The following is a 22,981-nucleotide window of genomic DNA, read 5'->3' on the forward strand; positions in this document are numbered from 1 at the left end:
TCGTGCTCTCACAGGCTACGAGTACGTAGCCAGGCGGCTTCTTGAGAGTAAAAATCATTTACTAACGTAGGCTTACTCTAAACGAAGCCAGGGAGTCCTTCCTATTCATCTGTGTGTACCGCAAAAAACCCTGAAACTTTCGCCCCCGAGATTTCTACTAAGTTCTAAAAGATCTAGCTCTAAGTCTAAATCATGTACATGGGATAAAACTTCATTTCCGACATTTCTACGCTCTCGTTATTTATAAACAAGAATTCATCAAAAAAATGAAAACATATTGTGAAAAGACGGAAGAGACTTGCCCGATGTTTACGCCGCCATCTTGTTTCTTATTGTACTTCCCCAACGTTACGCGACGCTCGCAGATGAATAGGAAGGACTCCCTGGCTTCGTTTATGTGCATACCCATTAGATCTAGACTGTTAGAACTTAGATGGCCTTTGGCAAATATCGGCAGTCTTTAAGTGAGTGGTTTAACCTACAATTTTACCCCCCAAAAAGTAAAGACAATTTTCTTACCATGCTTACCCAAATCTTTGTGTAATCTCACATGAAACTAGTAGTTTCGTTTCTGAAGAAGTTTTTTTACTTATAATATACAGCATATATATTTTGTAACTCTGTATTCTATTATTTTCCAGAATATTTAAGTGATGTTACAACTATAATCATCTCATGTTGAGAACGCTGATTGGACGGGGGACAAGAGTAGCCAGACTCTATCCACATCTACCTAAGACAGCAAACAAGACTCAGATTACAGATAAAAAAACAAGGCCTGTGTAAGGTTGGGTAATTTCAATGATTGTGATGTCAGAGATGATGTCTTAAATCGAGGTTTAAAGTCTGGTTATCCTATTTAGTTTTTTTTTGCTAAGAAGGTTGTTAATCATATATCTATGTGAACACAGGTTGTACTGCAAAAATGTTGATCTAAAAGTGTCATCTTGTAATATCCGTTATAATTATTTCTTTTTAATATGGAAAATGTGAGCAATGATTTTTTTTCCTTTTCTGTTCGTTCTTTTAATGGCTGCTTCAGTTTCTTGGTTATATTTTTGAAAAATCTACTGGTGTTACATAAAACTACTCTACATGTACATTAGCCCTAGGGACATGTATACATATGAAAATTGAAATATGAATTATTGTTAATTAAGGCCTTTAATGTCCAAATACTGGCTGGCTTTTGAACATTTGATCATTATAATGATTCAATGGTGAAAATCTATGCCACTATCTAAGAACAATATCCCATGATTGTACTTATAGTATCTTTGATTTTTACCTTTGTGAGAATATATACAGGCCTACTCAAAAACTTTTGAATACATTGTATTTAACCATAGCATTCCATTCAAGAATGTTGGCTAGGATCACACTTTTTATTATGCATTCATAGCATATACTGTATGAGACATTGGCCCATGAGGGATTGATGAAATTTTCCATATGCTTCAAGGTGTTTTCTCTTTCCTGTTCTCCCTAAATGTTGGCCTTTTTATTCCTAGTCCTTGCAGTATTTAGCAAGTGAGTTTGATGAGGGGAGATGTTCAATATTTACTTTTTATCTATTATCAAACCAGAATCATAGAAGAAAACAAATTAAACAGAATTTCCCTTTTTATTTTGCTTGTCAGACTTTTGCAAGTTAGGATGGCATCTGGTGGTAGTGGTGCTGAAGGCAGTGGTAGCAGTGCTGTTAAAGGCAACAACCGACTTGCAGATGAGAGATCACCGTACTTGCTTCAACATGCAAGCAACCCGGTAGACTGGTCAGTAAATCATTTTGTGTAGGCTGCTTTTAACATCACCTTTGTATTGTATTAAATTTCAGGTTTAATTGAAAAGTATAATAGACTGCCCTGTTTTCAGGATACTGGCAAGATATTCCACATCTCAGAATTATAAAAGTTGTTTGAAAATGTAAAGAGGCATATTTATGAGGAGAATCCATACGATTTTCTTTTTTAATGAGATCAACTAATGTATGATTGATACGATCTTTTTCTTATAAATTTCAGGTACCCATGGGGTCAAGAAGCCTTTGATAAAGCTCAAGTGGAAAACAAACTAATCTTTCTTTCAGGTAGGAAAGAGTGTTTCTTTTCTGTAGGATTAAAATTTTCTTTTATAATTCAACATTAGGAGGAAATAGAAACTTTATTTACATTTAATTAAGTGCTATATTTAACTGTTTGAGATTACATTCAGATAAGGAAAATAATTGCAACTGAATTTGATTTAAAGAATTTAGCATATTGGGAATACATTGAACTGCCAGATGCATTTTGTATGGTAAATACATTCTACATTTTCTCTCTAATAATTCAATATGCATGTTCATAGTGTCATGTGATAGCAGTGGAATAATTTTTTTTTTTTATAGATGCCAACATTTAAAAAGTTGTAATAATGATGGGCATACCAGTATAGAATGTAATAGAGTGGTAATTTGTATTGATTTATAGCAAATTACTCATTTGTAGCCTGATTTTTAATTTTTAACAGATAATCTTTCCTTTTTTGTTGGTTATTCATTATTATATTCAATATTTTGCAAATTAGTCAAATATATTTTTAGCTTACTATGCTGATTATTCAACAATCAAAATGTTATAATGAAAGTATATTTTCTTTATTTATCTGATTTCTAGTTGGTTACTCAACATGTCACTGGTGTCATGTGATGGAGCGGGAATCCTTTGAGAATTCTGACATTGGAAAGTTAATGAATGAACATTACGTCAGTATCAAGGTGGATAGAGAGGAAAGGCCTGATGTTGATAGGGTCTATATGACATTCATTCAGGTAAGGCAAAAAAAAAAAAAAAATCTTTGTTTGGCCTACGTGTAACTCAATTGATCCTGGTAAAACCCTCAAGTTTTTTGTTTTCAATTGAGAAAAAAAATGTGAGAGTTGACACTTATTTTCATAATTTTGTATATTTCTGTTTTTTAACTAAAAAATGATAATGTGTTCTGGATGACCCTTGATCTTCAATTTATGTGTATCATTTATGGTATATGCTGGGAATCACAATGAAAAAAGAATACAAACTGACCAATCCTAATTCTTTCCTCTGTTACTGCAACATGGAACCAAGAATCATGCATTTTCAGAACCATGTGTGATATCCTTTATGATAAACCACAGATATTTGTTGGTTGTAGGTAGGCAAAGTTCAGCTTGAAGAAATAGCACATGCTTTGCACAAAGGGGACTGAAATATTGCCTTGACTAAGTGTAGGCAACTTTTCGACTTAAAAAAAAGACCATTGCAGATATGACAGAATTTGTGTTATTTTGAACTAGTTACCGTCCCTTTACACTCTTCTTAATATCTCTAGGCTACTGCTGGAGGTGGTGGCTGGCCTATGAGTGTCTGGTTAACCCCTGACTTGAAGCCGCTGATGGGTGGTACGTATTTCCCTCCTCATGATAGATTTGGCAGACCAGGCTTTGGAACGATACTTCAGACAATAGCCAGACAGGTGAGTAGCTAATACGTACAGTTTGTTGAGGATCAATTATCAATCGAGACAAAATAAAAGCAACTACATTGATTTGATATATGCTGCCTTTTTTTTTGGGGGGGGGGATGTGACAACCAAAAGTGGATGCATTTTTTTCCTCATTTGAATCATACGAGTATTACAGTTTTATGACACAGACCTCTCTGTGTCATAAAACTGTATAGGAATAGGGAAAGAAATATAGTAATCATCATATTCCTTTCCATTCCCCTTTATTTTTATTTATTTATTCTTTTTTTTTTTTTTGGGGGGGGGGGGGGCACGGTGGTCACTTCTTGAAAAGTCATAGGGGATGACTGCCCCCCCCCCCCTATGCACTTTCTATTAGAATAGAGAATTGTGCTTAATAAGAATTTGCCTACTGGAACTAAATAGTCCCTGTGCAACCCAAACAGGGAATCACAGAATCCAGTAGTCAACAAGTAAAAAAAAAGATCTATGTATCTATATATTCTCTGTGTAGTGGAGGGAAAACAGAGGAGCCCTTGAACAACAAAGCACTAAGATCATTGAAGCTCTTCAGGCAGCAGTGCAAGTCAAATCCACAGATGATCCCTCGCCCTTAAAGTCAGAGGTGTCAGAGAAATGCTTCAAACAGCTCACTGATAGCTTTGATGACCAGTTTGGAGGGTTTGGAGGAGCTCCTAAATTTCCTCAGCCAGGTATGTGTTAGTGTAAATTGAAAACTCTACAAATTAAAGTTTAACCAAAGTCAAATTATAGCTACTGTAGTTTTTATATACAACTTCAGTCGTACTCTCTAAAGTTATCAGGTAGTCATGAGCATTATTTTTTAGGAAAATTGTTTGATATCTCTATCATCAACTAGATTTAGTAAGTTTTTACACTATTGTGAAATAATGAAATTGAGTATGAAAAATGAATGCACTGAAAATCTCCAAGACAGATAAGCACATGTTTTCAAATGTATTATTGTAGATTGGAAAAAAGACCTATGTAGGCCTATATACCAAGAGAATGACACATTTATTTTGCAAATTTCTGAGCAATTATTCTTTTTTTTCTCTCTCAGTGAACTTTAACTTCCTGTTCAGACTGTATGGAAGTAATAGAGACAGTGATATGGGTGAGAGGTCACTAGAAATGTGTGTTCATACTCTAAAGATGATGGCCAGGGGTGGGATACATGATCATGTCAGTCAGGTTAGTCTTGCTGGTTTGGAATTCTTAACCCATTCTACTGGTAGTGATGATGATGTTATTCATTATGATGATGGTAATATTGGAAAATATGATGGTTTTGACATTGATTGCGTTGATGACAATGGTAATGGTATTAATGACGATGTTGTGATGATGATGATGGTAATGTTGGTTTTGAAGGAGATGCTAATTATCATGATGATAGTGATGATCAAAATAATCATGGTGATGATAGTTATGATGATGATGATGATGATGGTGATGATGATGATGATGGGAGTGATGATCATGATTACTGTGCTGCTACTGATAATGATACTGAATAATCAGAAAACACTTTCAAATGTGGCCTTTCCACAGACACATTGCAAACATTCTTATATGTACCCTTCTTACAGGGATTCCATCGCTACTCCACGGATCGTTTCTGGCATGTTCCTCACTTTGAGAAAATGCTGTATGATCAGGGACAACTAGCTGTAGCATATCTAGATGCATATCAGGTAAGGACACTTCAGCACTGCATATGTGGCATACATGTAGGGAACATCAATTTGCATAGGTTTTGGCTGCATTTAAGGTGGCAAGAGGTACCAACATATACATGTACATGCTGGATGTGGCCAAAAATAAGATACTTGTGGAGCGTTGTGGCCCAGTGGATTAGTCATGGGTTCGAATCCCAGCCATGGCGTAATTTCCTTCAGGAAGAAATTTATCCACATTGTGCTGCACTCAACCCAGGTGAGGTGAATGGGTACCCAGCAGGATTAATTCCTTGAATGCATGAGCGCTGAAAGGCAGCTTGAGCTAAAGCCGGGGTAATAATAATAATAATATCGCGCCTCAGAATATAATATTTCTAGATATATGGCGCTATATAAATGCCTATTATTATTATTATTATTATTATACTTGCATCGTATTCTATAAAGCTAATGCCAAACTTGACTGATTACAGTGAGCAATTATTATCATAGAGAATACTCAATTTAGGTGAATTGTTATCGTAGCCATTCGTTTATTTTAATTTCCTTTTATCAACCTGAATATTTGGCAATGTTGACTTGTATGAGAATTCTTGATTTATCATCCTGAATTGTGATACTATTGATCATTATGTTTTTGTTGGAAGATATTTTTATTATAATGACCTGTCATCTGTCTTTAAAAAAAATATAAGAACTGTTATATGTATGATGGAGATCATGATTATGTGGAATAGTATTGATCGTTCAGACATTGTTTTTAGCAAGCCAACATTGTTCAAAGATAAAAACTAAATGAAAATTGGGTAACACTAAAAATCAACATGGATAAATTCATAGCACAAACATTGATTGGACCTTGATAAAAGACCATTTAAATGAAAGGATGACTTGTTTATTTTCTCAATTTTCTACCAAAATCATTTGGCAGATTATAGCTATTTGTACACTTACTTTACCCTTGATGGCCATTTGTTGATTTATGCTAAACTTCATCTGTGGTCATGAGTACCATTTCATGAGGTTTTTTTTATTTATAATGATTTTCAAGTGATGCTGTTTTTACTTAAACTCAGATCACTAAAGAGTCTGTGTTTGCTGAAATGGCCCGTGATATCCTTGAATATGTTGGTCGAGATCTGAGTGACAAGGTAAGTAAGATGTTAAAGGGCATATGAACCAACAACCTTAATAGCTCCACCTCAAGTCAACAACTACTCATATCTGGCCAGGTTCACTACCCATAAAGCAACATTCTGAGCAGTGTAGTCTTATATAGGTCCATTTCAATGATGACATTTCTTCACCAATCAATATTCATTCATATTGCCATGATTATGTTGCCAAGTTTCAAAAGAGGTACTTAACCTCTCACAAACACATTGGTTTCTCCACGCAAATAAAATCATAGGCTATTTTATTTTCTCTATTTCTAATAATTATCTCAAAAGATACATTTGGGAACTACCAATTTAAAACACACAATGAGAGACCGAACAAGTGTTGATTAGTTTGCTCCTCCTGTAATATATGGAGAGATGCAGTAAATTGTAATGTCTGACTTGCATGTGTGATTTTTGTCTCACCTGCATAGCAGAGCGAGACTATTGGCGCCGCTTTTCTGACGGCGACGGCAGCGGCGGTGTCAAAATCAAATCTTAACCTAAGGTTAAGTTTTTGAAATGATATCATAACTTAAAAAGTATATGGACCTAGTTCATGAAACTTAGACATTAGGGTAATCAAGTATTACTGAACATCCTGCCTTGGTTTCAGGTCACTTGACCAAGCTCAAAGGTCATTTAGGGTCAATGAACTTAGACCATGTTGGGGGAATCAGTTTCAAAATCTTAACCTAAGGTTAAGTTTTTGAAATGTCATCATAACTTAGAAAGTATATGGACCTAGTTCATAAAACCTATACATAAGAGTAATCAAGTATTACTGAACATCCTGTGCGAGTTTCAGGTCACATGATCAAGATCAAAGGTTATTTAGGGTCAATGAACGTTGGCCATGTTGGGGGTATTTGTTAACTACCATCGTAACTTCAAAAGTTTATGGATCTTGTTCCTGAAATATAGACATATGGGTATTTAAGTTTAAATGATTATTTTGCACACATTTTAGATCACATGATCATGGTCAAAGGTCATTTTGGGTCAATGGACATAGTATTTTTATTATCACATGAATGTTTTCTTTTGTGAATAATTATTCAATAGCTGTTTTCAAGTCAGCACTGCTGCTATATTGAATCGTGTAATGTAGGCAAGACTGCCAGATGCATTCCACTTGTCCACTTTTTCATTTCTTTCCTATTCAAGGCAGGTGGGTTTTACAGTGCAGAAGATGCTGACTCTTTGCCAACAGCTGACGAAAATCACAAGAAAGAGGGCGCTTTCTGCGTGTGGACAGATACAGAAGTCAGGACACATCTGAGTGACAAAGTGGAAGGATCAGATACTGCAACATTAGCTGATGTGTTCTGCATGCACTATGGCATTAAACCAGCTGGCAATGTGGACTTTGAACAGGTATAATTCATACTACGAATCTTTTTCATAATTACTCTACACATGTGACTTTCATAGTAGAGGTAGATTTCATACTGCAGGTTTAATGGACACCATTTACAACATGTAAATACCATGGCCATCTTTAAATTCAATGCTTAGATATTATGTTTCAAGTGTGTTATATATTATAAAGGATTTATATTAATTCTTTCTTGTTTATTGAAAGGCACATTTTGATTAATTTCACAGCATAAAGATGAGATTCATTTCCTTTTTGGGGATTGAATTGTGGAACTGTTTCAGAGTTATAAAAAATTGTTGATTGTTATTTCTATTGACTACTGAATCCTGCAATTCCCAGAGGCCGTCAACGGGAGCATATTGTTCCAGTCGGTAATGTGTTACCCAGGGTAATAATACTCTCGCCCTTTTTATACTAGGACCCACATGGGGAGTTGAAAGAGCAGAACGTCCTCATCGCTCGAGGTGGCTTGGAGTCTACAGCATCTATGCTTGGCCTGGACGAGGGGACAGTCCAGGGCGCATTAGATAAATCTAGGAAAATATTGCATGAGATCAGGTTAGGGCGCCCTCGCCCTCATCTTGATGATAAAATGCTGACTGCATGGAACGGTAAGGGCCACCCATCGATATCAATAGCTGGATGGAGCTGCAACATGCTCTTTTGAGGCCAAATGATAGTACTCCAAATCAAGAGCGCACAAAGTTCCACATGTTGTGCCTGTTGTTTCTTAGGCGTTAGTATGCCCCCATATACTGTTAAGGCCTGGTCCCACTGTATGTATTCCTAACGGATACAGCGGACAAGCAAAATTTTGGGGTGACTCCATCCGTTTACATCTGCCTCAGATGGTGGACAATATAGGCGAACAATGAAATCACAGTGGACAGATGCTAAATAGTTATAGAGCGTATAAAACATGTATGCGAAGAGTACACAATGGATACATAATGTTTTTCAACGGATGGCAAGATTCTTTTCCGTTTTACATCCTCGCTGCATCCGTAAGTGCAGTGGGACCAAGCCTTTAATTGTGCCATGGTGTACTGTTCATGAGCTTCAAGGTTGTGTGTGCAGCAGCATACAAGCTTTATCCAGCTATTGATATCTTAGAGGCCACCCCTTCACACTTGCGTATGAACACACAGGCCCGTATTCTGAAGTCAGGTTTAACGTAGACCATGGTCTAACTCTACTAAAATTATGGGAAGCCAAAAGTGTCAAAATTTTTATCAAGTTGTATGTTTCTTAGGTTTACTGTGCTCTTTCCTGATTCATCGATAGTGAAGACAATCATTTTATACTTCCTAGACAGTTATGAATGATTTAAGAGCCAAATACGCTGAAATATGATATCTCTACTGTTAGTGATTTATGTAACAATTGGCTATCCATACTTAAACCACAACTTTAAACCTGAGTTTAAGTTAATCCTGACTTCAGAATACGGGCCACACAGTTTAATGCATCCACCATCTCAGAGAGAACTATTGATGAATATGAATTTTTCATAAAATGGGTTTGGGGATTCAATTACTCATATTCAAACTTGGCTTTGTGATACAAAGTTTTTATGTGAGAGATTCATATGGAGTTGGCTGAATTAAAGTGGATCTGGGGGGCGTTTCATGAAAGGACTTGTCGGACGTTTTATCCGACAAGTTACCATAGTAACAGTACCTCTCAGCCAATCAACATCAGAGAAAGATGTCAGATCTGACAACTTGTCGGATGAAAATGTTGATGAAACACTCCCCAGGTGATGGTGTGGCAGTGATACATGTATGTAAAGATGCAATAATGAATGAGATATTTTTTTGAATTTGATTTGAATTTTTGTTCAGTAAGTTAATTATCCATGTAAACGGGACAAATTTGATGATCTTCAATTTCAAGTTAGTCCTCGTTAAGCTTACCAGGTTTAGTGGAATGTTGTGGCCCGGTGGATTAGTGTCTGGATTTTGTAACAGAGGGTTGTGGGTTCAAATCTCACCCATGGCACAATTTCCTTCAGCAAGAAATCTATGCACACTGCACTCAACCCAGTTCCTCAAAAAGATGTGAGCATCAGAATTGGTTGCGGAGTATTGCCAGGGTAATATAGGAGCACTTTGAGCATCTAATCAAGGTGGTTATGTGCACTATACAAATACCCTATAATTTTATGAGTAGTAGTAGCAGAATTCGCATAATTTGACCTTCCATAAATCAAGTAATCTCATAGTGGTATGTATTTTGAACTTGTACCAGAATTTAGTAATTGCCCAAGCTACTTACCTTTTTACATACTTTTCTTTTCTCTGGAATATGTTAGGATTGATGGTGTCTGGGTTTTCAAGGGCAGGGCAGGTCCTCCAGTCACCAGAGTTCACTCAGAGAGCAGAAGAAGCAGCAATGTTCATCAAGCAACATCTATATGATCCATCAACAGGATGCCTACTCAGGAGTGCATATAGGAACAAAGATGGAGACATCGCTCAAATGTAAGTCAACAAGAGAAGAGTTATCAGTCCATTCGCTTTGCAAGCCAATGAGTCGCAAAACAGATATTTTGATGTTATCCATTTCTTGTAGCTTATTCGTGAGCTGATATGTTCACAATTGTGTTGGCTTTTTCATGTGCATCAATGTATTTGACTCAATGTGAGTACTTTAATATTTGTTTTATCCTTTCAGCCCAAATCCGATCCATCACTTCATTGCTGACTAATGTTTTTTAATCAGACGGTTATTAATGATGATGATCCACAGCATTTATATTGCGCCATATATCTGTTAAAAACATTCATAGGCGCAGGCTCATCCAATAAGTTAATCACTACACATCTGCCGAAATAAGTGAGTTGAGAGACGGTTTAAAGAGTTCTATGCTGTCAATTTCACGAAGTGAAGAAGGGAGGGAGTTCCAAAGGTTATTGGATCTGTATGAATCTAATTATGATGAGCAGTGGATGGATTGGGCAAGGGAAGACATTTATTTGAAAACTGATTTTTAGCAACTTATTGTTTTGTCTTTTCAGCCCCACAAGGAGTGGTGTAAATGGGCAAGGACAGAGTTGTATCTGAAATTAATTTTCTATCAACTTCATTGTTTTGTCCTTTCAGCCCCAATCCAATCCAGGGATTCGTGGATGACTACTGTTTCTTGATCAGAGGCCTGTTGGATCTGTATGAAGCTAATTACGATGAGCAATGGGTAGAATGGGCGAGTCAGCTCCAGGAGAAGCTTGATGAGTTGCTATGGGATACCGAGAATGGAGGATACTTCTCTACCACCGATAAGGACTCCTCCATCCTGTTAAGATTAAAGGAAGGTGAGATGTTATTCATTACTTATCAAAATATTCCTTTAGGCTTTTCTTGACTAGAAAGTAGAAACTCATTTTTTTGTGATTGTCCATTATACCTCATTGGTCACTTTACTTTATGATATACCAGTAACAAAAGAAAGGAAAAATCATATTTTCGATGCTTTCGATGCAAAACATAAGGATGAATAGATTTACTTTTTATTTGAAGGAAGTAGCTGAAGAACATGACCGCTATATAAAATATTTATGGTCCGTAACATTTTGAGAGAAAAAAGTGAGAACACCAAAGTTTTAAGCTGTTAACCAGAATTCAATTGCAGACCATAATGATGCAGAACCTTATTACCAGCTTGAATCTCCTAACGCTGTCTCTATACATATACTGATCTGTATACTCTGTGTTAAAGTGATGGTAAAGAAGACAATCTATCTTTTAAAGCCTGTCTCACACTCTGTGATCTGACGCGACACGATTTTTCAAGAAATCGCATTTTGCATTAAATATGAAAGTTCCAAGAAGTAAAATTATTTTATTGAAAGTTTGGCATGATGTTAGAAATACTAAAATCATATTTTTACTTTGTGGCAAGCCCTGTAGTCAGAGTAAAGTCCAAATCGGCTTCAAGTCGCAGCTGATGATGATGTCATTACGATTTGGAATTGAAATTTGTTTTTATTCATTTAGGGAGGCTCGAACTGGACCAAATTTCGATTTCAGTAGTCCTACCACTATTCTGAACTCTGATCCGTAATATTTTATTAGTTGGAATGTCCGTATCAAATGTTATTATAATTTCTTTGAAATTCGGATCGCAATGAATCGCATAGTGTGAGCCGGGCTTAAGTTTCCATCTATTTGAAATGATCAAAAATCAATTTCTTTATATAGTACCTCAAAGTTCATAGTAAGAATGTGATATTTTAAATTTCAGACCAAGATGGTGCAGAACCAAGTGCTAACTCTGTTGCCTGTTTGAATCTGCTGAGGCTGTCTAACTATTTGAACAGACCAGACTATCAAGATAAGGCTGCCAAGCTCTTCTCTGTCTTTGGGGAAAGGTTGAAGAAGATACCCATAGCATTGCCAGAGATGGCATCAGCATTGCTGAGTCAGGGGACCACAGCTAAACAGGTAAAACAAAATTTGTTCATGACAAAATTTGCCCACTATTAACGCGCTACATTTGTACATTTTAAGCGCTCTTTGCCGAAAGCACGCATTTAATTGGATTGAACTTTGTGTACACGATGAAATAAGCGTAATTATGTTAAAAATCTGCATAGCCCATGGTTTTGTACCATGGTACAATTGAAACCTCTTTGAGAATACGAGCCATAGAGTTCAAGAGTGCCAGTTAGCATGTCACTGGACTGGAAATTAAGAAAACGTCTCAGCATATCAAATTATGTAGATCTAGGCATAAGTCAGATCTAGGCCATTTTCATTTCCAGCATTTCCAAAGTTAATCGCTGCAACCCTGGTAGGGTCAGGCTGCCATGCCCGCAGAGCGCTGTCGCAAGCTGAACTCTGGAAGCTGGGTGTGCAAACGTGGCGCAAAAGCCGAAAAAACACTGTTGTTTGGAAATAGAACATCAATTACCTACCGGATATGTAGTGTCTAAAACAGGCCAAACAAAATGTAACGGAAAAGCTTGTAACAAGCAGTAACTTTCCGTTTACCAGCCCTGCTGAATCACTGAAACTCAAATATTGATGCGGCTTCATTCATTTTTGCTAAGCTTGGATGACGTCATGTACCGGACGAACTGGTGCTCTTTCGAGCACTATGACACCAAACGTCAAAACCCTCAAATACGAGTCACAGATTTGGGCAGTGAACGAGAAGGCTCGTCACAGATTACTTCGCGCATGCGCAGAGCTCCCAAAATTCCTTAATCTTGTACGTCCACATGGCTCGTCGCAGAAAATGAAAGGTCTCTAATAAGGAGCAAGGATCACCGTATTGAAAACACTACACCGATGCCATGATCATCGAATTGACATTTTAGTGTGTGAGATTTTTAGGCTGTGTTCAGGTAGGAAGACATCGCATTGCCGCATGCATTTTGGGTTGAATCAACGGACAAACTGTGGGACTGCCTCACAGGCTTGAACTTTGACTTTGAAACAGTGATTGATAACGAACGCGAAGAAAATAGACAAAGAAACCATGGCGATGCCGTGTGTCGAGCTTGGATCTTGCCTCCCAACCCAGAACGAGGCGAAGAGCGTGCGGGGAAAAAGCCTTTGAGGGAAAGCTCAGTCCATAGACAATAGGCAAGACCCCCATGATTAATATATTATATTGATATTATTATATAATAATATATATGATATTAATATATGATCAGCAGTAACAGTAGCAGGAATTGTAGAAGTAGTAGTAGCTTTAGGAGGAGTGGTGGTGGTGTTTGTAATAGTAGGCATATTGGTAGAGGAGGAATATCATTATTATACCCACCAAACCAAGTTTGAAAGAAGGGGGTATAAAGAAATCGGTGCGGTCGGTCGGTTGCAAATATTGCGCATCGAACTACTTTCTTTTTAACCAATTCTCATGAAACTTGGCACACATATTGGTGTTGGGGTAAAAATGTGCAAGATACATTTTATGTATGTGTCAGAAATTGTGTTGCCATGGTAATGGTATATTTTTGCAAAAAAAAGGTAAAAATATTGCAGTTTGAACTACTTTCTCAGTTTTTTACAAATTCTCATGAAATTTGGCACACACATTGGTCTTGAGGTAAAGATGTGCAAGACATATATATTGTGTGTGTCAGAAATCATGTTGCCATGGTAATGATATATGTTGAAAATTGGATTCAAATCTTGCGGTTTGAATTACGTCATCAATTGGCAACCAATTCTCATGAAATTTGGCTCACGCATTGGTTTTGAGGTATAGATTTCCAAGACATGTATTTTGTGTGTGTATGAAATCATTTTGCCATGGTAACAACATTATACGCCCCAAATTAGGTAAAAAGCTTGTGGTTCGTACTACTTCATCAGTTTTCAACCAATTCCATGAAATATGGCTCATGCATTGGTCTTGAGGTAAAGATGTGCAGGGCCTATTTTTTTCTGTGTTGGAAATTGTGTTGCTATGGTAACAACATATTATATGTCAAAAAATAAGCCAGTTCGTAGTTCTAATTATTTTTGTTGCGATCATAATTATTCTCTCTTCATAGATAATCATATGTGGAGACCGTCAAGGCCAAGACACCAGGAAACTCCTCCAGTGTGTCCATTCTCACTACCTTCCCAACAAAGTCATCATCCTCACTGATGAAGGCCACAAATCCACCTTCCTATCATCCCACCTTGACATCCTCAAGACGTTGAAGAGAATTGATGGGAAGGCTACAGCTTATGTCTGCGAGAATTACCAGTGCCAACTGCCTGTCAACTGTGTGGATGAACTTGAGGACCTCCTGAAGAAATGAAATACGTCAGCCTTGCTGCTGTAAAAAGGCATTCAAAGGCTTCTCTAGATGCTGTTCAAAGACATTCAAAGACTTCTCTAGATGCTGTTCAAAGACATTCAAAGACTTCTCTAGATGCTGTTGAATGGCATTAGAAGACATCTCTAGATGCCGTTGAAAGGCATTCTAAGGAGTGGTTACTATACCAAGATGGAGAGGGTAAGTGCAGATTTATATCTTGCAAAATGTTAAATGCCTCAGTGGGAGCTGAATTGAGACAAGGAGAAGTAAGAATTGAATTGAATCATAAATCTCAAGACCATATGATTCCTTTTTCTTGAAAATGTCTTTGAATATCTTCATGTTCTTGATTTATTGTCGTCTCATCAACCATCTCCTCCTTCATATCAGTTTCCTTCTCCTTCACCGCCCCCTCATCCTCTCCTATTGCCTTCCTCCACCACCTCTTCTCTTCCTTCTCATTCTCTTTCTCCATCTCTTAATTATTTTTCCTTCTTTTTGATGCGATTACTCTTATTCCTCGCAGTGTTTAATATAAAATCTAATGATAATTATCATGCATTGTACAAGTAGCAATGAAATATAAATTAATTCAACAGAGATGATCATGTGTTATGAAATCTTAATGCTAATGTGGAATCTCTATCAACTTAAGAGATAATTTCACTAAATGATATGAATCTTTACGGAAAGTTATTGGCCGATATTCTGAAGTCCGGTTTAACTTAAGCCATGGGGTGATTTCAAGTTCAGTGTTGACTTTTTGGTGTTGGTGTAAGGTCAATTTTTACAAGATTATAACACCAAAGAATGTAGATGGTCCCTTAAAGTCACTCACAAGTTGTTGAGATGTCAATAATGTGATCTGGATCAGTTTTACAAACTCAGAATAGGTTTTGGAGCCAGGGGAAGCAATCCAAATTTCAACACCAACACTAACACCAAGGCCAACACTGGACTGGAAATCACCCATGGTCTTACTGTGTTGTTAGACTCGGTTGTTTTCAAAGTCAGCGGTGCACGTGAGATGAGACAGCCAGATGCGTTCCACTTGTTCCTAATTGACACCACCTAAAAACATAGATCTGCAAAAGCAATGCTCTACCATATTATTGATTATATTTGGGACATGTATCATAAAACTATACTAATCACACATCCATTGCAAGAGGATCATACTATACAGAAGAAACGGCCATCATATCACAGATTTTATTATGTTGTTAATGATATTCTTCAAAGTATAGATAATTGTCATTCAGTCCAACCCAGTTCCGACCTCTCTTATCTGGACACGTTGGGACCAGCACCAATCCTGATAAGGGATTTATCCGGATCTGGGAGACCCATTATTAAATACGCGCAGCTGCCTCCACAATGATAGCTACACATAATCTGATGTAGTGGGCATACACAGACAATACTTCACAACTGTCAGTGCATATTATAGGCATTTTTTTTTTACAGAAATGAAATCAAATGGCTGCCAAAACTCTTGGATAATTTACCTGCTGAAATGGTTGAGGAATACATTGAGCATACCTCGAAAGAAAGAGAATGACTTGAAACAAAGTTTGAAAATTGGATCATCGCAGCTTCGCAAAGTCAGCCATTGTCATACTGACTGTAGGCTCAAACATGATAGATGGCGCTGTCAGTAATGTAAGACGCCTGCGGGAGACGGGTTTTTCCCCTCAAAAAAGAAATGCACAATAGATCTGTGAATGGTTGCACTGTACTGGAAAATTATCCTGTCCGAGTTCTTTCGGTGATTTGGGTGAGATATTTTCCGAAAAAAATAATGTGGTTGTACATGTTGGTAGGCTGTATTGGAAAATGTATGTAATCAAAGTGAGTTTGGCATATGAATTTTGATTTTAGATTAAAATCTCATTTCCCCTACATACTAGACTGAAAAAAAAAAAAAATCTCTGCAAGTGTGCGTCCGGATACTAGAAAGATCTGGATAAGTGGAGGCTGGATAAGAGTGGTCGGACTGAATATTATCATGTGCTTGAAAACATTAACACTTCTTCTTTTGATTTGCAAAGTTCTTGAATTATCGTTAAATCTGGTTCTTCCAATATGTTTTGACCTAATTTTCATAATCCTTATTTGACATTTTATGTGTGTTTTTTTCAATAAAACATGTTTTTGTTTGTTTCATTTTTCACACCATTGGCATTAGACCTCAAGTTGTCACCATTTATCCATTACACATGTAAATAGTGCAAGTATCTGTGAAAAGTTACACAAAAAATGCTCAAAATGATCATACGATTTTATGCTGAATTTCTTATTCATGATATTCATGATGCATGCTCTTCTAAGAAAGGCATGCAGTGTACAGGGTCAGCGTTTGAATACATCATTAAATTTCTTTTTTTTTTATATGTGTGAGCCTATGAGGCAATATTATCAAGTGATATATGCTAAAAATATTTAGGATCATTTCTTATGTGAAAATACATGTGATGTATTTGTATATTTTATGTAATGAGGTGGAAATGTTCAAAGTTTATTTCAAATTTATATTTGAAACTTTTCCAAATGCATCTCTTCCAACTTTTTTTTTCTTCAAATGAAATGTATTCAAAACTGTTATGACTATGTTTCAAGCTCAATTTGATTACCATCGGTTTTGTGAAAAAGACATTTGTGATGAATGCCCTCTTTAGATATATGTTTAAAATGTGCAAATGTACCTGGCAGGAATATCCATTGCATGCTACACCTGTGGCCCTTGAAGGTGGCCAGCTACATACCAGGGTAATAGACAATAGTGACACTAATTTAGCGCCTTGAATACCATGCACAGTGCACCTAGGAGCATGTTGTAAATTGCTTTTTTAATCATTATTATTATTTTGTTTGGTCACAGACTTTCAATAAGTGGGTTCAGGTTGTTACTCCCCTTTCCCATTTGTGCAGTTTGTCTTTGACTTTGTTACATTCATTCATATGTGTAATACTGATGAGCATTTATTGTGTAATAGAATGGTCTGTAAACTATCATTCTCTGATAGTGTCTCTATCTCTGTCAAAAGACATCTTGGCCTGTGACACAATGCTTAAAGCCTCTTTCAAGATTTGGCATGAAAAAAAAAGATCTCTCACTGTTCAAGTTCTGTAGTAGAGTATATCATCAATGTGTATGTCCAAAAACTGATATGATATGGATGATATAGAGTGAAATCTTTTTTTTTAGTGAATGTATTTTATGAACATTTATTTTGATCAGGTGCCACATCAAAATAAAAATAAAGAATCAACATCTGAAGATTGCAGTGTTACATGCAGATTATAATGTAGTATATTAATCCATATTATCATCAAAGCTTTAGACAGGCTTTGTTTATTTAGCAAAGCTCTGATTTTTGTCTCGCCTGCATAGCAGAGCGAGACTATAGGCGGCGCTTTTCTGATGGCGGTGTCGGTGGCGTCGTCAACATTGAAATCTTAACCAAGGTTAGTTTTTGAAATGTCATCATAACTTAAAATGTAAATGGACCTAGCTCATGAAACTTGGACATAATGGTGATTACGTATTACGAAACATCCTGCCTGAGTTTCAGGTCACATGACTAAGGTCAAAGTTCATTTAGGGTTATTGAACTAGACCATGTTGGGGAAATCAATATCAAGACCTTAACCAAGCTGAAGTTTTTGAAATATTGTCATAACTTAATAAGAGTATGTGGACCTAGTTTATGAAACTTAGACATAAGGGTATGGGTGTATCACTGAATATCCAAGTTGAGTTTCAGGTCACATGACAAAGGTTACTCAAGGTCAAGTTTGGCCAGGTTGGGGGTATTTGTGGAATTTTTATAACTTAGAAAGTTTATGGATCAAGTATGAATGATTGTTTTGAACACTTAGGTCACATGATCATGGTCAAAGGTCATTTTGGGTCAATGGACATAGTGTTTTATTATCATATGAATACTTTCTCTTGTTTTCTTTTGTGAATAGCTGTTTTCAAAGTCAACACTGCTGCTATATCGAATCTCATGATGCAGGCGAGATTGCCAGAGGCGTTCCACTTGTTCTGTAGATCATGTGCAATGATTTTGTGATATCAATCATGACAGTTTTATGATTATCCTTAGGTTTGAAGTAGAGTGCTATCTGCAGCGCTTCCAGGGAACCTGGTTGGATATGACTGGATTGTGTTATGGTTTCATGATAGGAGATACAAAGTGTCTGTAGTACAGAAGTTGTCTAAAAATCAGAGGGCCCTGGGTTCAATACCAATGTGGGAAAGATAGTAATTAATGTTACCAAGTAACATCCCCAAAACAGAGCCCTTTACATTGGAAGGCAAAATAGACTAAAAGCAGTTAGAAAGCTCATTTTTCATGGCAGTTCTTAGTGTCTTTTTACTTTGAAAAATCTCCATCTGAAAAACCCTTGTCTAGTGAATAAAAAGGGGTCAAATGAGCTCATTTATGAACAAAATACCAAATACATAACTATACAGATCAAGTTTGACGTCGAATACATCCAGAGTGGTATCAGGAATACCTCGTAATGACCTTGACAAAACCTTGCCAGCAAATTATCTGCGCCCTTAAAATTTTACGTATTCATCTCTTTCCGAGTTTCCTGATTTAGGAATTCAATTCAAGTTCAATTCCATTTCAATTTATTAGTCTTTGATACAATTATTAAGAAATATTTCCTCTGTGCATTTGCTTTGACAGATAATCAACAGAAAATTGTAATGTATTGGGGTATTGGGGGTAATACCATGTTAAGAGAATAGACACAATCATAGTTGATCAGTGCTCCCAGGTAAGATACCTAACTTCATATTTGGATTAACTTATGATTAACAGAGGCCTACTAAGGAGGTTAAGGATTGAGTATGATAATTATGATTCTACCAATTTTTTCTGACAAAGAGGCAACATCATGCAAGCAGGGTCATCATGTAATCATGTTAGTTGTCCATCACACTGATGTGATATATGACCATTACTTTCTGGAGCCAAGAAGGACTACACATTTCTGATTGTGCTGTCATTAACACGACGTTTGATAATTTATCAAGCCCTTTTCCAGAGCATACAACGAGACCAGTTCTCAATATATAGTGATAGGGATGGATGCTGATTTTTTGTCGATTGTTATTCATGGTTTCTTCTTACTTGCTGAACTGCCTGGGTGTTGCCAGAAGGAATAATCACAGGTCGCTGAAGTAAAAGTAACTGAGACGGTGGAGCATTTTTTAATTCACACTCAAGGATATATTCAACTGAAGAATAATACTCTCCGATTATATCCTTCACTTCTGGGGTGTTGTGGAGCTACTACACTCTCCCTATTAGCTCCATGATAATGGTCCTCTCTCACCCTTGGCTTTGGACATTGGTCCAATATTGTCATATTTTGCGAGCTCCGGAATCATGGACATCACAAAGACTGGTGTAGAAGATTCTGAACTGAGCTCGTCGAAGACTTTGAAAATGTCTACCATTTTGAATGCGCACATTAACTGCATCCAACAAGTAATTGATCCTCCTAGATGGCCAAGCTTACATGTTGCTCAGGCTACTCATTTGACATATCTAATACCAACAAAATGTCGATTAACAAGCTCTGACTCCAATTTAGTGACGGTCATTCCGCCTCTGACTCTGCATAGCCTACTATTATTGGGTTGCAACAAAAACGTTATCAGCATGATAAAAAGATTGCAGCTAGAGATGGTCACATAAAATATATATAGGCAATTTCATATCATGGTCACCAGCACATTTAAGGTCAATGAAAGATTGGTTTTACCCCCAAATATACCTTGTAAAACTTTTTATGACCTGTTACATTAATATGCATTTACACCTAAAGTAAAAACAATATGTATTGCCCTTAATTATCTATTTGAAAATCAAGATTGGACACATACACGCACACACCCATGCACAATATTAATGTATTCTGTTCCCAAATGAGCTCACTTTGCCCCCAATGACCATATCTTGACCCTTTATATGTTCTGGATAAGGACTTTTGAAGATGAACTTATCAAAATCGAAAATGAAAAACTACACACGTATAATAAAGAGAAAAAAGCTAACAGAAAATGAGCTTTCTTAGCACCGTTAGGGGGTGTTGCAAGAAAATATTTGCAATCAATCGCAAATATTCTGTTGCAATTTTACAATTGATTGATCACTTTTAACTATAGCAAATCAGATTACGCTCCTTGTTTTTGATGGAGCAGATTAGCAATCTATTGCAAATTTGCAATTAATTGCACGTCATATGCATGATTTTAGGAATGAAAATAGACTTGCAATTGATGGCAAGTTTCTGGCAACGCCCCATTAGTGTAATTTGCCATTTAATGAAAGTTCGTTGACCTAGCTATTGACCTTTCCGGTCATAACTTTTTAACAGGATGTCAATATGGTGCTGTACACTTTTTGTTCAGTATAACAAGACAAATAATTTGATGTATCACTCGACACATCAAGACATTTTCAAAATTTGACCCCTCACATGGTCAAGATGACCAGTAGAAATTTGACACCAAGTTGAAAATTGTTCCTTGTGATGTCACCTAACTTATGAAAGTGAAAAAATCAAACTTGGCCAATTTGTCAAAGTAGATGACATATGCTGCCAGACTAATATCTTTGTCATGTTATTTTTGAAGTACTTGATAATATGTATTACGGAGTTACCTTAAACACAGCTATTATATATTATTGCTCAATTTTTCATGCTTATATATTATATTGGCTTTAATTACTTTACTATGCCTTCATTAAAGTTTTATATACAGCATTGGTAACACAGAGTGTTAAATGCATGTACATGTTGCAGGAATGCAAGGGAAATTTCATGTCCTTGAGCTTGAATTTGCTATGGATATCAGTTTGAATCATTCATATTTGAAATCTTTCAATTGTGTCATTTTAAATATTGTGATGAAATCATGATATTGTACAAGTATACTGGAATTAATAATTAAATGACCTTTCACATGTACGTGATACTGAAATAATTATTTCTAGTTATATCTTGTGTTCAAGGAAGAATCGGGATGGTGATAGAAATGGTAAACAGTTGAGAAGTCTATGAAAGGAAGAATAATTTGTGTTTGTAAATCTCCTAATAACTGAAGACGAGAGTGACGTTCCACTATCACACTGAGGAATGAGGATTAGTCTGAAATCTGGGACGATCCCCATATTTTTGGCCTCTCAAATTGCTTCAAACTAAAGGTTGACTTAATTTGTTATCATGATCAATTTCATAATTGTGTTTGTGAGTGTTCGGGTGGGAGAGGGTTGTCTTTGATTCTGTTATTATTATGATCAATGTTATAATTTAGGAAGGGTACGGGTGTGTGTATGTGGGGGGAGACGGGTGTCTTTTGTCATCATGATCAGTGTTATAATTTAGGAAGGGTACGGGTGTGTGTGTGTGGGAGGAGGAAGGAGACGGGTGTCTTTTGTCATCATGATCAGTGTTATAATTTAGGAAGGGTACGGGTGTGTGTGGGGGGGGGGGAGGGAGACGGGTGTCTTTTGTCATCATGATCAGTGTTATAATTTAGGAAGGGTACGGGTGTGTGTGGGGGGGGGGAGGGAGACGGGTGTCTTTTGTCATCATGATCAGTGTTATAATTTAGGAAGGGTACGGGTGTGTGTGTGGGAGGAGGAGGGAGACGGGTGTCTTTTGTCATCATGATCAGTGTTATAATTTAGGAAGGGTACGGGTGTGTGTGTGTGGGGGGAGGAGGGAGACGGGTGTCTTTTGTCATCATGATCAGTGTTATAATTTAGGAAGGGTACGGGTGTGTGTGTGTGGGAGAAGGAGGGAGACGGGTGTCTTTTGTCATCATGATCAGTGTTATAATTTAGGAAGGGTACGGGTGTGTGTGTGTGGGGGGGGGAGGAGGGAGACGGGTGTCTTTTGTCATGATCAGTGTTATAATTTAGGAAGGGTACGGGTGTGTGTGTGTGGGAGGAGGAGGGAGACGGGTGTCTTTTGTCATCATGATCAGTGTTATAATTTAGGAAGGGTACGGGTGTGTGTGTGTGGGAGGAGGGAGACGGGTGTCTTTTGTCATCATGATCAGTGTTATAATTTAGGAAGGGTACGGGTGTGTGTGTGTGGGAGGAGGAGGGAGACGGGTGTCTTTTGTCATCATGATCAGTGTTATAATTTAGGAAGGGTACGGGTGTGTGTGTGTGGGAGGAGGAGGGAGACGGGTGTCTTTTGTCATCATGATCAGTGTTATAATTTAGGAAGGGTACGGGTGTGTGTGTGTGTGTGTGGGGGGAGGAGGGAGACGGGTGTCTTTTGTCATCATGATCAGTGTTATAATTTAGGAAGGGTGTGTGTGCGTAGGTATGGGGGAGGGGGGTGTTTGTCTGGCTCCGGTCTGTCAGTCTCTCTGTCTTTGTCTCCTCTGCTAAACGGAGGGTGAAGTCTGAGTAGATACCAGTGGCGTTACAGGCGGGGGGCAAG

At 37.2% G+C, this 22,981-nt stretch overlaps 1 protein-coding gene across 2 annotated transcripts in view; it reads left to right on the forward strand.

The window, feature by feature from the left end:
• Window positions 1-17,766, forward strand: part of LOC129269377 (spermatogenesis-associated protein 20-like) — an 18,243-nt gene extending 477 nt beyond the window's left edge. Inside the window, exons 2-16 of one of the 2 annotated variants that reach the window (XM_064105665.1) lie at window positions 642-782; window positions 1,641-1,775; window positions 2,025-2,089; window positions 2,658-2,812; window positions 3,352-3,495; window positions 4,001-4,199; window positions 4,571-4,701; window positions 5,100-5,204; window positions 6,266-6,340; window positions 7,517-7,726; window positions 8,149-8,341; window positions 10,045-10,213; window positions 10,836-11,044; window positions 11,974-12,173; window positions 14,240-17,766. In XM_064105665.1, the coding sequence (XP_063961735.1) occupies window positions 676-782; window positions 1,641-1,775; window positions 2,025-2,089; window positions 2,658-2,812; window positions 3,352-3,495; window positions 4,001-4,199; window positions 4,571-4,701; window positions 5,100-5,204; window positions 6,266-6,340; window positions 7,517-7,726; window positions 8,149-8,341; window positions 10,045-10,213; window positions 10,836-11,044; window positions 11,974-12,173; window positions 14,240-14,494 (2,352 nt within the window). In that variant the 5' untranslated portion in view covers window positions 642-675 and the 3' untranslated portion in view covers window positions 14,495-17,766. Of the gene's footprint in view, window positions 1-641; window positions 788-1,640; window positions 1,776-2,024; window positions 2,090-2,657; window positions 2,813-3,351; window positions 3,496-4,000; window positions 4,200-4,570; window positions 4,702-5,099; window positions 5,205-6,265; window positions 6,341-7,516; window positions 7,727-8,148; window positions 8,342-10,044; window positions 10,214-10,835; window positions 11,045-11,973; window positions 12,174-14,239 lie in introns of both variants that reach the window. The other variant, XM_064105666.1, reaches the window with a different exon arrangement.
• The last annotated feature ends 5,215 nt before the right edge of the window (window positions 17,767-22,981 follow it).

Source organism: Lytechinus pictus, chromosome 10, assembly GCF_037042905.1.
Source record: "Lytechinus pictus isolate F3 Inbred chromosome 10, Lp3.0, whole genome shotgun sequence".
In the NCBI taxonomy this organism is placed as follows: Eukaryota; Metazoa; Echinodermata; class Echinoidea; order Temnopleuroida; family Toxopneustidae; genus Lytechinus; species Lytechinus pictus.